Below are 15575 nucleotides of genomic sequence, written 5' to 3'. Positions count from 1 at the left end.
ATATTTTTATTAACTCGTTTTATCTTTCATTTTTATTTCACTAACTTTGCAGTGTGACAGTAAACCAGTGCGATTCATTCAAACATTAACTTTTAATTTTTTTAGTAAATAATGGTCTCTACTCTCACCAACTTTAATCTTTTGAAGTCGATATTAGTAATTTATAGGTAATAGACAATTATTTAGTTTTTTTTATTAATTGTGTAATTTTTTATACCTTACCTAATTCTTTTTCAGAATTTTTATTGAATTTTTATAATCAAGAATAAAAGTATTGCGCTCATACAATATACATATAAAATTAATATACTTTAAAATATTAATACTTAATTGTCAAATAAATGTATTAATATACTTCATAATTCAGATTTAAAGATTAACATAGTAATAAATAATTGTGATTAATTTTTATGAAACAAATGATGTTAGTCCAATAATATTAAATATGATTATTGTAAATGGATTTTTCTTAATTAATTAGCAAATTTTCAGTGTGTATGCTGAATTAATTAGAATGTTTTCAATATAATATGTTGATAATTGTTTTTCCGTATGAGTTAATGATTGAATCCTTAAGAACATTTTTTTAAAAAATTTCGTGTCTCTAGCTATAGTAACGGTGTCTTATAATTTAAAATACTGAATGAAACAATTTATCGAGATAAAAAATTAATCAGGAAATTTAAGAATATGTTGTTACTCAATTAGTTTATTTGACATACTCTTTAATGTGCTGATTTAATAGATGTTAAATCCACAATCATTGAGTTTGACAAGAATTGTTGTATAATAAAACAAATTACAATAAATTACTTGAATTTATTATTCCTCGTTTGGCCAAGAACCATAATATGTCAAATATTAAAGTGAATACTAAGTTAAAGAGATGATAATATTTATATATCGTAATAAATGTGTTTACCCATCACGATACCGATAAAAATAATTTAAAAATATTATGTTGACGAACATATTGTCAGGAATCCAAAAACACAATTCAAATGTCAATTTTGACACTCAATTTTCAATAACCGCCAAAATAGCTCAATAACCCATAATTTGTGGACAATATAGTAACATCACAATTTTAAAATCAAGATGATATTCTCCAATTTATATGAGAAATTCATGATTGAAAATCGATGATATTATATATATAGATGTTTAATATAAAATCGTGTGGGCTCATTTCCACTTTTAAATGGGCTGATAAAATTTCAACCAAACTCAGTTATATTGTTTGGCGGTGCGGGCCAAACCGACGGTTTCAACCCAAATTGACGGCTCTAATCAGAATGATCTTTTACCGTATTTTATTAATTTATAAATATAAGCCACAAAAAAGTTGGTTGCAAATTTTTTTTATTTAAACACGTAAATTATAGCCAACGGTCACAAGTAAAAAGATTAAAAAATTAGAAACTTTTTTATACAAAAGGTATATCACAATAAATTTTTTCACTATATTTTATTAAAATATTTTTTAAATATAAACCTTTGCAAATGTTTTTTTAAACGAATAAGTTATAGTCAATTTCACTAAAAAAAATGAATGAGGACATTAAAAAAAAGTAATAAGACATCAAAGGAAATTCTCAATTTATCAATGTGCTATTTCTAAACTTTAATTAATTTAATTTACATATTGAAAATATAAAAAAAATCTAAATTATTGGATTAAAAATAACATATTATAATGTGAGTATGCATAAAAAAAGACCAAATACTAATTTACATAATTAAAATATAAATAAAAAATATAAATCATTGGATTAAAATAATATATTATAATGTGTTTAGACATAAAAAAAAATACTAATGATGACACATATTCATAACATGAATAAGGTATAAAAAAAAAAAGACACATTTAAAGCAATAAATTAAAACAAACAATTCATAAGGAGGGAAAAAGAGAGACAATTAAAACAAACAATTAATAAGAAGATAAATGAAAATTCACATCTAAAGTCATATATTTATATAATGGACAATATAGTAACATCATAATTTCAAAATCAAGATGATATTCTCCAATTTATATGAGAAATTCATAATTGAAAATCGATGATATTAGATATATAAATATTTAATATAAACTCGTGCATGCTCATTTTCACCTTTAAATGGGTCGACAAAATTTCAACTCAACTCACTTAAATTGTTTGGCGGTGCGGGCCAAACCGACGGTCTCAACCCAAATTGACGGCTCTAATTAGAATGATCTTTTACCATATTATATTCAAATAATTTATAAATATAAACCACAAAAAATGTTGGTTGCAAAAATCTTTTATTTAAACACGTAAATTATAGCCAACGGTCACAAGTAAAAAGATTAAAAAATTAGAAACTTTTTTTATAGAAAAGGTTGATCACAATAAATTTTTTCACTATATTTTTTTAAAATATTTTTTTAATATAAACCTTTGCAAATGTTTTTTTAAACGCGTAAGTTATAGTCAACGTCACTAAAAAAAATGAATGAGGACATTAAAAAAAGTAATAAGAAATAAAAAAAATTCACAATTCATCAATGGACTATTTCTAAACTTTAATTAATTTAATTTATATAATGAAAATATACAAAAAATCTAAATCATTGGATTAAAAATAACTTATTATAATGCGAGTAAGCATAAAAAAGATCAAATATTAATTTACATAATAAAAAGATAAAAAAAAATATAAATCATTGGATTAAAAAAATATATTATAATGCCTATAAACATAAAAAAATACTAATAATCACACATATTTATAACATGAATAAGGTGGAAAAAGACATATTTAAAGCAATCAATTGAAACAAACAATTAATAAGGAGGGAAAAAAGAGACAAGTAAAGCAAATAATTAATAAAAAGATAAATAGAAATTCTCATATTTATATATATATATATATATATATATATATTGTGTTAATTAATTTTCGTGTGAATTTCAGATGACATGGTGAATTAATTATTCAAAAGTTTAGATTATTAGGGTAGTTTTCAAACACTTTTTTTTAAAAATTTTTTTTGAAATTAAATTTTATTTTTAAATTATTTTTGAAAAAAACCCAAATTTTCTTGATATAGGGACTGAACACTAATTTGTGTTACTGATCAGGGATTTATCAGTAATTTCCCCATTTTGTGTGGTCTATAATAATTTTGGATTATTGATATGATTTTGTTCGAATAAAATTCAGAGATTTCAACACACTCTCTCTCGTACCTCCCCTAATTTCTAGACCCAACCTGGCCCAGTCCGCCGCCTCGAGCGGTGGCTCCACCTCTTCCCGGTCGTGGGCCTGCATCCTTTGATGGATTCTTTGGCTAAATTAATCCCTAGGAGCTCGCAATTTTGAAAAAAGATACATTATTTCAAAGAAAATCATCCCACTCGAATTCCAATTTAAAGAATGGTGGTGGCTTCTGGAACAAATGCCTTTTCTAAGGAAATGGCCATTCGGAAGCGGATTGCCAGCATGTAAGCTTGTTGTTTTGGTATCTTGATTATGCTTAAAATCTATAACGTATTTGTCTTTTTAACTCGTTTAAAAGAGATTTTATGGTTTTGTTTTCGACTTTTGCTAGTGAACAGTAGGTGGAAATTGGCCAAAATAATGTTAGCTTAGCACTTTAACCGGCTGTTTTGTATCAAATTTGTCATTTTATTGGAAATTGCTAGCAGCAAGAGGATTTGGTATCCTATGAATCAAAGAATTTGATTTGAGAACGAAGTTGAAGTTTGGATTTTAACTGAGACCAATGGTTGGTGCATTTGAAAACATCTATATTTGTTTATACAAATACTTCAATTTTCGAGGTGTGAAATTGAAATCTCTTTGTTTCAAATAGCTCAATTCAAATGCACCCATGTGTTGCACTTGGATCGAATCATTTATGGAATGGATTTGGAAGAAATGATTCGAAATGACTGCTAAAGTTGAGAATTTAAATTGCCTTGTTTTGAATTAAAAATAACTTGAAGTGAAGTTGAAGAATCCGAACCCATGGATTAAAAAAATTACGTGAGGATTTAGAATCAAAAGTTGCGAAATCATTTCATCCACATGTAGCTGTACCGAATTGAGAATGATTATTTGGTGAATGATTCAGAGCAGGAGAGGGTATTTTTTTGGTTTCCTAGAATAATATTTACTTGATAGAAATATTGTCATAAATTTTATAAACTTGTTTAATGTCCTGTCATTAATTTCCATGTGCATAAGAATATTTTGTGGGTATTTTCAGATGTAGATTCGTATTAGTTAATTGGTTTATAGATTTATTTGAGAAATTCAGAATATCAAAGAATCTCTTTTGGATGAATCTTAAGGCTTCTATCTTGAGGTTACTTCTAAATTTGTATACATGACAATGTCCCACTTGAAATCAAAGCATGGAAGAGTTCATAGTTTAAAGAACCTAATATTTCTTTTGCAAAAGGGTGCGACAGTATGTTCCTTCTCTGAATTGTACGCTTATGTTGTATAATTTCTGCGAAATTATTATTTTTATGTTCTTCTCTCAACTTATGGTTTTACCATCATTTACTTGATTGTTGTTTTTATTTGGGTAAACAAGGGCATCAATGCATATCTTATTTTATCACCCTACCATTCTTTATTGGGTTACTAAATGTCTGTACATGTAACATCTCAAACTGACAGATACAATAAAAGAGTGGAAGATTTCACATCATTAAGGGAATACAATGATTACCTGGAGGAAGTAGAGGACATGAGTAAGTGTACCTGTTTATTGTGGGATGCTCTGTGTCAGTGTTCATCTGAAAATATTTGCTTGCAGTTGTGAATTTATCTGAAGGAATAGATGTTCCCGCTATTGAAGTGAGAATTGCTCAGTACCAGAGAGAGAATGCTGAACAGATCATGAATGCTCAAGCTCGCAAGGTTTTGTCAATTTTTTGTTGCATTAAGTGTTGCTCTTAGGATAGTAGTTGTGGTAAAAAGAACTGTTTTATCGATTATTGGTGTTTCTTTGGTCAAGTAGGCCGAGGAATATGCAGCAGCTCTGACAGCAAGCAGGGGGCAGCTTGTGCAGACTGGTGTTGATGTGGTGGGTTAATTTTATTGCATTTTGAATGACATGGCATTTGTGGCTTAGTTACAATAACTTCATTCACCTTTCACAGCCGTTATCAAGTCTAGTAGTTGCTCTTTCCTATCATCTTTTCCTGGCTCTCTTTTGTTTCATCTCATGAGTATCAATGCTATTTACCGTGAATGGTGCTTTACCTATTGGAGGAAATGATGGTGGTCTTTCTCTCGTAATAGCCACAAATTCAGTTAGCATAACTAGGGTACCTTCATGAATGTTGTAAATTTGTTCCTCTTTGTTGAATTATTTCATTTCTGGCATTGTTAGTTCAATGCTGTGTAACTCCCTAAATCCATGAATTTCAACGGTCGAGTGAAACTTAGTACTAAATGGTTTCTCATTTGCTGTATTCATTTTCATTTGATGAAGTAGTTCGTAGCTCTCATTCAATAACTATCACATGAGAGCGCTTTTGCCGTAACAACTAGTTGCGAAGCGGTCACATGAAGTTAAGATATGTTATTTCCCTTGACACAATGAATTTTCATAATATAGAATGATCGCTCGGATCCAATGGAATGTTATTATATTTCACACCAAAGGTTGTCTTTTTTTAGATTATAACCATTCATTATGAAAACTCTCAGTTAAGCTACCAATCATGCACTACAACTATGTAGTACATTGGAAAGACTTGTCTACTTTTTAACATGAATATGCGGTTTTATATTCCTTAGGTAGAACAAAGCCATTTGTTTGTGTTTGTTTCTTTGCCTTCAAACTTTAATCTTACATGTCTTTTTGTTTTCCTGCTTTAATTTGTCAAACACCATGTTGCGAATTTTCTGATCTTGTATTTGGACATAATGATTCGAGTTGAAAAAATGATGTGTATGATGCATCGATTTTAAATGATACTATTATTGGGTGGATTTTGTAATCTATTGCCATCACTGGTAGTGGCACAGGTGTTAAAGCTTGATTTAAAATTCTTGATTTCAAAATTTTTAATCAATCAGATCCTTGGTTCTTTGATTTCCTTAAATTAAGAAAAATGAATTAGATAGGATCTGACTGTACAATACCAATTGAAAGATGCATCTCCAAGTCTTTCCTTGTCAATGGCCTTTTTTATTTTGCTATCATGCAAGCTATGCATGTGCTTTCTTCTGTTATCATCTCACTCTATATCTTTGATATGGTTTAGCCTTTGTTTAATGTGTTTTTTTATTCTTACATCAACCATTTAGTCATCAAGCTCCCAAGCTGGAAGCAGCACTGGTACTCAAGGGCATTATGCACCAGCGCTGGCCGGGGCCGGAATTGCTCAGCCCCGTCCAACAGGAATGGCCCCACAGCCCCTTCCTCTGGGCTCTAGTCACGAAATGATGGGAGTCGACTACAAAGATGAGGAAAAGATGAAACTTCGAGGGGAAAAAGCAGCCAGGGCAGGGGGGTGGAGTATAGAGATGAGCAAGAAAAGGGCACTTGAAGACGCTTTTTCTAGCATTTGGATATAGTGTCATTTACATTTTACCAGAGACAAGATATTAGTCGTGTTACTCCCCAAGCTCGAGTTTGATCTCTATCTTACCAAATTTGGACGCTTCCAATCAAATTTTCTTTATGTCCTTGTCCATCCCAAGCTCGAGTTTGATCTCTATCTCACCAAAAATTTGGATGCTTCCAATCAATTTTTTCTTATGTCCTTGTCCATCCCACTCTCATTTATTTGTGAGGGGGCGAGCAAATAACAGTATAGAGGAAAAAGAATTTGGTGCGAGTTGAGTTTTTTTCATTTGCATCTATTTCAAAAAAAGATGCAGTCAAACTGGAAAAATATCTTGATTTGTCTTATTTAATGTTAATTTTGCATTGATTTTCTTACTATCCGAGAGGTTTCTTCAAAGGTTCTCGGATTCTTAAAATGGTATGAACCTTTGAAGAAAGCTCTCTACCGTACTACTTGTGCATTCGAATTTACCCAATAAATTCTTCAATGATAAAGTCAGCAGTAAAACAACTACATTTTTTCAGATTACAAAGCAAAGTGCCCGATGAAAACCTGAGCAATTCCTCAAAACAACAAATTCCTGGCTTTTGTCTACACAGGGCAGTTCAAAACAGTCTACTTTATTGAAAGAAAACAAGGGATTGGCGGTGAGAACATTTAGGCTGAGGCGGTCTTCCTCTGCTGAAAGATGACAGCATAGATAGGGACACCAACACCGATGCCGAATGCGGCAAGAACACCGAGTGTCATTGTCAGTTTCTGATTTTTCATCCTGTCCAAGTTGTACATGTGCTTGGCATGAAGATAGAAAGGCTCGTCATGACCATGCCCTCCCCCCATCTTCTTCACACTAGTCGAGTGAATTCCCCTATTCACTGTCATAGAATGATAGATTTTCTTATTATCTCATGTAGAAAAAGATGTAAAAAAACCGAGTGAATTCCCCTATTCACTGTCATAGAATGATAGATTTTCTTATTATCTTGAGTCGACATGTAGAAAAAGATACAGAAAACCCGAATCATGCAGAGAATACCCAGAACAGCGTTCGACTAGAGAATGGTCTAGAAATGCCAAACTTTGGCTTCTAGAGGGGTGAAGCAGGTAATATTGGCTCCTAGTTGTAGCACAAGTTTTCATACAAGGGGGAGAAATGGTGTTATCTAAGTCATAAAAAGAATTTCCAAGGCTTGACTATATCATACATTTTTGTAAGCAAAAGAAATTCATTAATACAACAAATACAGATGTCATGTAAATCATAAGACACCCTTCTCATCAAACTTCTGAAACTATCATAGATAGCCCAGTCGAAAGAGAAACCTAAATTGAGGGGAGTGGAATGGAGTAGCTTGGAAGCACATCTGAATCCGTTCATCGCCGCCATGTGCACACAGTAAAACAAAATCTCTCAAGCGAAGACACAATCGTACGGTGCCTAACTTTGTTCAACTTTTTTCTTCAAAATTGCGACTAATAAGAAATATTTTAAAGTTGTTAGATGAATGATGATAATGTCATTTTTATATTGGTCTAATTTTTTTTTTCATATTTTAAAATTTATTATATCATATTAGTTTAAGTGTTATAATTATCATAACTTAATTGTTTACAATTCATTGTAATAGATAAAATTATATATTCCTCTATACAAATTCAAAGGCCTCACAAAGATAAAAATTTAGAATTTTAACATAAAATATATAAAATTAATTATAGATTATTTTCTCCCTCTCATTTAGATTCTAATTTGTATATATTATTTGCACAACGGGTGATTCTCATTATATCAACATAACTTCCAATTTAGTTATGATAACGTTATACTAAGAATTATTTGTCGGAATATCTTGCTCTTACTCCTTTTGACTCATTTGTGTCATTTTTAAAATAATTTGATAATAATTTTATCTATATAACATTGACTCTACTTTTTTGTTTTGTTTTGCATATAATAGATGTCGTCATTTATTTTTTTATAGAAAAATAAGTCGAAAAATATCAATTGTGATAACATATGTGAATAAGCTCAAAATATAATTTTTTTTGTTCAAATTAAGTGTTTATTGATTTTTTTATTTAATGTTTCATTATCTTTTTGTCAATATAATTGTCATTATATACATATATGTAACTAACTCTACAAATACAAATAAATTGTCATGGCATTATTGTTATAATTGAGTAATATTTAATTAAATATAATTACGGGAAGACTTAAATAAAATAGAATCTATGAGAGTAATTAAAACAATTAATCATTCAAATTTTTTTATTCATTTTCAAAATTACGTGGGAAAAAACTAATGAAAAAATTGATTGATTTTCTACGTATTTCTTTCTCATTTTAGCAACTGTACAACAATATTTTTCTAGTATCATATCATCCGATGTATGTGGATGAACGATTTATTTGTCCACACTTTTTATAAGTACTTCTGATTCAAATTTATTAATTTTTTATTAATGTTATTTAAATTCACAATTATTTAAGTTTAAAAAATATTATATTTGTTCATAAATTTAGAAATTGATAGTTTGACAAATAAATTTAAAATTTTGATTAAATATAATTTTATTCTCAATACAAATCGTTTTATTTAATTTAAATGTAATAATGATTATTTTAAAATTTTTATTTTTTCATTTGTCAATATTTAATTTAGAATTTATTTGAATGACTCTTCATTCAAAGCACTCAGATATATTATCATGGGTCCTTCATATATAATTTTTTAAAAAATCTAATTACATTAAAATTTATTTTTAATAATTCATTGAATGTATTCAAATGATAGTGAAATTGAACGACAAATAATGTAATTAATTTAATTTAAAATTTAAATGAAAATCCAAGAAACTTATTAAAATGGAAAAAATAATTGATATTAATATTAAGTAAATTTAATAGTATGTTTTTTAAAAATTAACTCAAACATTTAAGAAAATGAAGATGACTTATTTGATATATACAAACTAAAATATAAATATAACTCAACTTTATTTTTCACGCTTATTTACAACAATTAGAAAATGTTTCTATCATCCTGTAGGACCGAGTGCTTACCGCTTTACCAATAGCTATAACTAGTGGTAATGATGCAACTCAAATCTTTTAAACCACACAGCAGCTCAAGCATCACGGTTCGATCGCTCTCCCAAGCAAGGACAATTATTGAACCCAACAATCTCCCTCCCAATAATTGCACTCCTTGCAATCAATGAGAATCGAACCCGTGACCTTGACTCTGATACCAATTGTAGGACCGAGTGTTTGCCGTTTTACCAGAAGCTATAACTATTGGTAATGGTGCAACTCAAATATTTTAAACCACACAGCAGCTCAAGCACCACGGTTCGATCGCTCTACCAAGCAAGGACAATTATTGCACCCAACACATCCACACATTTATATGTATATGTATAATAAAATAATTTTTTAAAAAGAAATATGATTTAATTAAATATTATTATAATGAAAGAAAGACAAGAGAAAAAAAGTCAAAATCACAAAATCATAACCATAAAATATAGTTAATTAGTATTAATTATTAATTAACTAAATGTGAAATTACCACATATGTTATTTAATAATGGGGGTAATTATGTTTGTTAACAATTGAAAAAGAAGCTATTAACAGAAAATTTGAATTCGTTTTCACTATATATTATATTTTAAAGATTTTTTTTATCGTTTGAAAAATAAAATCATATACATTGTTGATGAATTCTATATATATTCGACATTAAAAAATTATTAAATTTGAATTAGAATAAAATATAATTACTTAAGTATAATAATATTTTCCAATTCAATTGATTATTATTAGAAGGTAATCAATATATTAGGTTCATATCTTCAACTTTTTCTTCATTTTTGTTAATTACAAACAATAAAAGAAAAAACTAATGAAAAAATTGATTGATTTTTTATATATTTCTTTCTCATTTTAGCAATTGTAAAACAATATTTTTCTAGTATCATATCATCCAATGTATGTGGATGAACGATTCATTTGTCCACATTTTTATAGGTACTTCTAATTCTAATTTATTAATTTTTTATTAATATTATTTAAATTCATAATTAAATTTAGGTTTATAAAATATTATATTTGTTCATGCATTTATAAATTAATAGTTTGATAAAATAAATTTAAAATTTTGATTAAATATAATTTTATTTTCAATTCAATTCGTTTTATTTAGTTTAAAAATAATAATGATTATTATTATATATATATATAATTTTATGAAGTTTTTTTTTTAAAAATCTAATTAAATTAAAATTTATTTTTAATAATTCATTGAATGTGTTCAAATGATAGTAAAATAACACAATAAATAACGTAATTAATTTAAGTTAGAATTTAAATGAAAGTCCAAGAAATTTATTAAAATGGAAAAAATAATTGATATTAATATTAAGTAAATTTAATAGTATGTTTTTTAAAAATTGACTCAAACATTTAAGAACATGGAGATGACTTATTTGCTACATACAAAATAAAATATAAATATAACTCAACTTTATTTCTCACACTTATTTACAACAATTAGAAAACTTTTCTATCATTCACACATTTATATGTATATATATAATGAAATAAATTTTTTTAAAATGAAATATGACTAAATTAAATATTATTATAATGAAAGAAAGACAAGGGAAGAAAGTAAAAAGCACAAAATCATAACCATAAAATGTGGTTAAATACTATTAATTATTAATTAATAGACAAAATGTGAAATTATCCACACTTTTACAAGTATATAGATGTATAGATTTGTGCAAGAATTTGTGCCGGTTTCTACCTCGTGCTTGCTAGAAATGAGGATTTGATCTTTTTGAGTGTCACCACTATTTCAATCATGTTGATTCTCTCCTGTGGTGAAATGGCCAAGCATTTCATCGCCAAGTCGAAAATCGACGACACACACTGCTCCTTTGCCCAGAAATGTCGGTTTTCTTGGACGAGCAAGCCATCAGCAGCAATTTCAGTCACTATGTTTTCTTGTAATGCTTCACTCACCCAATCCTTTAAGCTCATTTCTTCTGTAAACATGTCGTCAGTCGGCTTCTTACTCGTAAATAGCTCCAGCAATGTCATGCCATAACTGTAAATATCACAGCTTGTTGATACTTTCCCTTCTGATCCATACTCTGATAACAAGATTTTTTTTTAGTTCACGGTTCAAATTGTCAGATTAAAAGAGAAAATTATAGTGTTGAAAGAAATAAAAAAGGTTATGATCACCTGGTGCCATATAGCCGATGGTTGCCAATGTGATTGTATGATGAAAAGCCTCCCCTTCTCCAAAGAGTTTGGAGATTCCGAAATCGCCGACATGTGCTATCATATCTTGGTCGATCAGGATGTTACTAGGCTTTAAATCGCAATGAATGATTGGTGACGGAATCCCATGATGAAGATATTCAAGAGCTAGAGCAACATCAATTGCTATGTTCAATCTCTGTAGCAAATCCAAAGAAGTATTAGAGGAATAAAGCCATTTCTCCAGGCTACCATTAGGCATATACTCCAAAACCAATGCTTTGAAATCTATGTTGCTGCAACAACTTACGACACGAACTAAATTCTTGTGACGAATGGTGCTCATTACTTCACACTCAACTTCAAAGCTTTTGATGGCCCGTTCTAGTTGCAAGTTGAAAACCTTCACCGCAATTATTAACCCGTCAGAGAGTGTCCCTTTGTATACTGAACCAAAGCTCCCTCTTCCTATAATGTTGCCTTCACTAAAGTTGTCCGTTGCTTGTCGGAGTTCATGGTAAGAAATCCGTCTCCAAGAAATAATTGACGAGGTCTCAACTCGATTTTGTTTTTTGTTGGCTTTCCTTCTTCGTAGTAGCCAGATCGACAAGGACACCGCCAAGATAACTATTACAATAGGAGCTAAGATGTATTTGATGAAGGAAACATATTTTGAGCTTGACTTATCAACGCCTTCAATGTGACAAGGTGGAACTTGCAGTCGAACAACACCGCAAAGTGCATAGTTCCTTGTAAAAGATTGAGCTGTAAAGTTTGAGAAACGTCCTCCGTTTGGGATTTCTCCTTCTAGTCTATTGTAGGATAAATTAATATAACTTAGAAACATAAGTGACTCTAATGACTTCGGAATATATCCAGAGATAATATTGTGCGAAAGATCCAAATACACCAAGCCTCGCAAGTCTCCGGTAGACTTAGGAATACTTCCTTGAAGGTTATTGTGTGCGAAGGACAGGTTCTCCAAAGACTGCAAGGAACCGATATTGATTGGGATATCGCCTGAAAATTGATTCCTAGAGAAGTCGAGATACATCAGTGACTTCAAATTTGAGAACTCCGATGATATGTTTCCACTTAAGAAGTTAGTGGACAAGTTTAGTTCCAAAAGACCTGCAATATTCCATAAGTCTGGTACCACAGAAGTCAATCTGTTGGAGTCTAAGTACACTCTCCTAAGGGATTTTAAATCCCCCAAGCATGTTGGTATTGTGCCGTTGAGCATGTTGCCACTCAAGTGCAATTCACTCAATCTGCTCAGTCGGCAAAGCTCTGTTGGTATGTGCCCTTCAAGTCTATTATGTCCAAGAAATAACTCTTCAATTTGGGTTAGTTCCCCTATCGTTTTCGGGATCAATCCAGTTAACTCATTGATATTTAAATGAATAGATTTGAGCCCTGTCAAGTTTCCAATTGTAGGAGGAATGGGTCCCTTAAAGTAGCAATCAATTGCGCGGAAAAACCAGAGGGATTCTGATAAATTCCCAAGTGAAGTTGGAAGGATGGCGTTGAATTGGTTTGATGATATATCCATCATCTCCAAATGAGGGCAATTGGCCAGTGAATAGATAAATCCCAATTCTTGATTTGGATTTCCCCCAGTCAGATTATTGCCTCCAAGAAGTAGCCACTCCAGATGCCTTAAATTGCTGAAATTCGGTACCTCACCCGTAAATGAGTTGTTTTCCATGCTTATGATAGCTAGCATAGAAGCATTGTTTATAGTACTTGGGATAGCTCCACTGAGGTTGTTGGTACTTAGAGCGAGGAATTCTAAATTTGGAAGCGAAATCCCCATATTTCTCGGAAGTTGACCTCCAAAGTAGTTGAAAGAAAGCCCCAAATCTGTTAGCGTTGAGATGTTGAAAATGGAAACAGGAATGGACCCGGATAAGCCATTTGAAGAAAAGGAAAGAATCTCAAGTTTAAGATTACCAAGCTCAGAGGGTATCTCTCCTGCAAACAAAGTTAGCAATGGCTAAAAATCCCAACAACGGAATTAGTAATAATATGAAGGAATTAATTAGCGTAGCAAGTAGAAAACCCGTCATCTTGTTTTGTCCTATATCCAAGAACTTGAGTCGAGTCAAGTTTACAACTTGCTTTGGAATAGCGCCTGTGAATTCATTAATGGACAGAATTAGAATCGAAAGCTTTCTGCAATTAAGTAAGATCAAGCACTCTCACAGAAGATAAGTTGAAGATAACAGATGGAACTCTAACACACAAGAACTATATCTAATATTGGGAGAGTCATTTCACATTCAACCTCAAATATTTCATATTTTTTAAAGTTTAGAGATCAAAATTGTTACTTCGAAATTTACTTCGAAATGTTCAGTGACTTGAAGTACTTATTTTGGGGACTTAATTAAGTGTTCGAAATGTTTAGAAACTTAAATTGTTACTTCAGTTTAGTGTTTTACCTTCAAGATTGTTTGCGCCAATGTATAATCCCTTGAGCTTTGTCAAATCCCCAATCTCTTTTGGTATGCTTCCATTAAATTCATTAAACGACAAGGACAATATCTCCAGTGATTTACACTTGTATATGTTTGAAGGAATCACCCCAGAGAGACTGTTCAAAGATAACGCGAGTATGTTTAGTTTGGACAAATTGTCACACATGTTCATCGGGATCGTGCCTGAAAAGCTATTATGCGTGAGACCAAGTCCTTGGAGGGATGAAAAATTGCCTAATTCTTGTGGAAGAGTTCCATGTAGAGAATTATAGGACATACGAAATATCTCTAATTTTGAAAGGTTGGATAAAGTATGGATGACACCAGTAAAACTGTTGTTATTCAGCAAGATTTGCTCAAGTTCTGTTAAGGCACCAAGAAACATGGGAATAGTGCCTGTCAAATTGTTGACTCCTAAGTTTAACACTTTCAATCTACGCAAACCTGATAATTCTTCCGGTACTCGACCAGTGAAGCTATTCGAACCGAGGTCCAAAGATCTCAAAAACGTCAAGTTTCCAAGATGTGGTGCGATGGTGCCTTCAAGATTCCAACCATGGAGGTCCAGAGCTGTGATCCTCTTGTTACGTCGACCACATGAAACACCAACCCAGAAACAGAATGAAGCTCCGTTCATGGTAGACCAATTTCTTGCCAATATATTAAAAGGGTCTGAAGTGATTCTTGATTTGAATGCGAGAAGCGATTCTTCATCTGTAGTCAAGTTCAGATTTGTTCTCGCAAATGTTACAAATATAGAACAATTGAGTAATGCGAAAAGTGAAAAAAACATGGGAACTAAGAGTTTCTTCATGATATTTAATTTTCTTCTTAATTAATGCTGGAGATTGATGCATATTATTTTGTAGTTATGTATATCATTAATAATATGGGGTCAACGAGTCTTCCCCAAAACGAGTCTTCTCCAAAACGAGTCTTCCACGTCAATTTGTGGGTCGACATTTTCTGAATATTTTGAAATAATTATTGAATATTTTGTCATTCAAACATCTATCTATGCACAAACATCTCCTCATGATGTCATTTTATACAAATTTTATAAAAAAAATTAAGTGTATGGCTTTATTATTCTTTGCAAAGGAGAGCTTAATATGTATTTTATATGTAAATTTAATAAGTTCTTTTGGGTACTTCGAATGTAATTGGAATTCCAGACCAACTAATGTTTATTACTTAACCGATACTCCAACTAAAGGTTGATATAAAATATGAATAATATTAATTTTAAAATT

At 30.6% G+C, this 15575-nt stretch overlaps 3 protein-coding genes and 1 long non-coding RNA gene across 7 annotated transcripts in view; 2 read left to right on the top strand and 2 right to left on the bottom strand.

Moving 5' to 3' along the window:
- LOC140819947 (uncharacterized) overlaps nt 1–6928 on the top strand; it is a 32589-nt gene extending 25661 nt beyond the window's left edge. The window contains exons 1-6 of one of the 3 annotated variants that reach the window (XR_012115321.1): nt 3178–3476; nt 4663–4736; nt 4802–4905; nt 5006–5071; nt 6304–6629; nt 6706–6928. Coding sequence is in view for 2 of the 3 variants with exons in the window: in XM_073180225.1 (XP_073036326.1) it covers nt 3409–3476; nt 4663–4736; nt 4802–4905; nt 5006–5071; nt 6304–6573 (582 nt within the window). In the remaining variant the exon portion in view is untranslated. Of the gene's footprint in view, nt 1–3177; nt 3477–4662; nt 4737–4801; nt 4906–5005; nt 5072–6303 lie in introns of those variants that run through there. The other 2 variants (XM_073180225.1, XM_073180226.1) reach the window with 2 other exon arrangements.
- The window catches only part of LOC140819946 (pentatricopeptide repeat-containing protein At2g27800, mitochondrial-like), an 82270-nt gene extending 74388 nt beyond the window's left edge, over nt 1–7882 (top strand). The window contains exon 4 of the transcript XR_012115319.1: nt 7671–7882. The gene's annotated coding sequence lies outside the window, so the exon portion shown is untranslated. The remainder of the gene's footprint in view (nt 1–7670) is intronic.
- Nucleotides 7033–8023, bottom strand: LOC140819948 (uncharacterized). The gene is made up of 2 exons (XR_012115322.1): nt 7890–8023; nt 7033–7441 (listed from the first exon to the last, which is right to left on the bottom strand). It is a non-coding gene; the product is annotated as an uncharacterized lncRNA (long non-coding RNA).
- Nucleotides 8024–11351: 3328 nt separating this feature from the next.
- Nucleotides 11352–15150, bottom strand: LOC140819945 (uncharacterized). Of its 2 annotated transcripts, none has more exons than XM_073180220.1 (4): nt 14287–15150; nt 13905–13976; nt 11825–13816; nt 11352–11730 (listed from the first exon to the last, which is right to left on the bottom strand). In XM_073180220.1, the coding sequence occupies exons 1-4, from the start codon at nt 15134–15136 to the stop codon at nt 11378–11380; spliced, it is 3267 nt and encodes a 1088-aa protein (XP_073036321.1). In that variant the 5' UTR covers nt 15137–15150; the 3' UTR covers nt 11352–11377. The 2 variants fall into 2 exon arrangements, with proteins under 2 accessions (XP_073036321.1, XP_073036322.1); XM_073180221.1 differs by having other exon boundaries at nt 14767–15150.
- Nucleotides 15151–15575: the final 425 nt, after the last annotated feature.

This window comes from Primulina eburnea, chromosome 18 (genome assembly GCF_022965805.1).
Source record: "Primulina eburnea isolate SZY01 chromosome 18, ASM2296580v1, whole genome shotgun sequence".
Lineage (NCBI taxonomy): Eukaryota > Viridiplantae > Streptophyta > Magnoliopsida > Lamiales > Gesneriaceae > Primulina > Primulina eburnea.
This window is presented reverse-complemented; position numbering and strand designations above follow the sequence as displayed.

Excerpts from the sequence above, each read along its gene's own strand:
- LOC140819945 (XM_073180220.1), bottom strand. The coding sequence starts at position 15,136 with ATGAAGAAACTCTTAGTTCCCATGTTTTTTTCACTTTTCGCATTACTC. Across the intron at positions 13,977-14,286 it reads TGGCGCAAACAATCTTGAAG|GCGCTATTCCAAAGCAAGTT; the intron begins GTAAAACACTAA and ends ATGAATTCACAG. Across the intron at positions 11,731-11,824 it reads CATCGGCTATATGGCACCAG|AGTATGGATCAGAAGGGAAA; the intron begins GTGATCATAACC and ends TCTTGTTATCAG.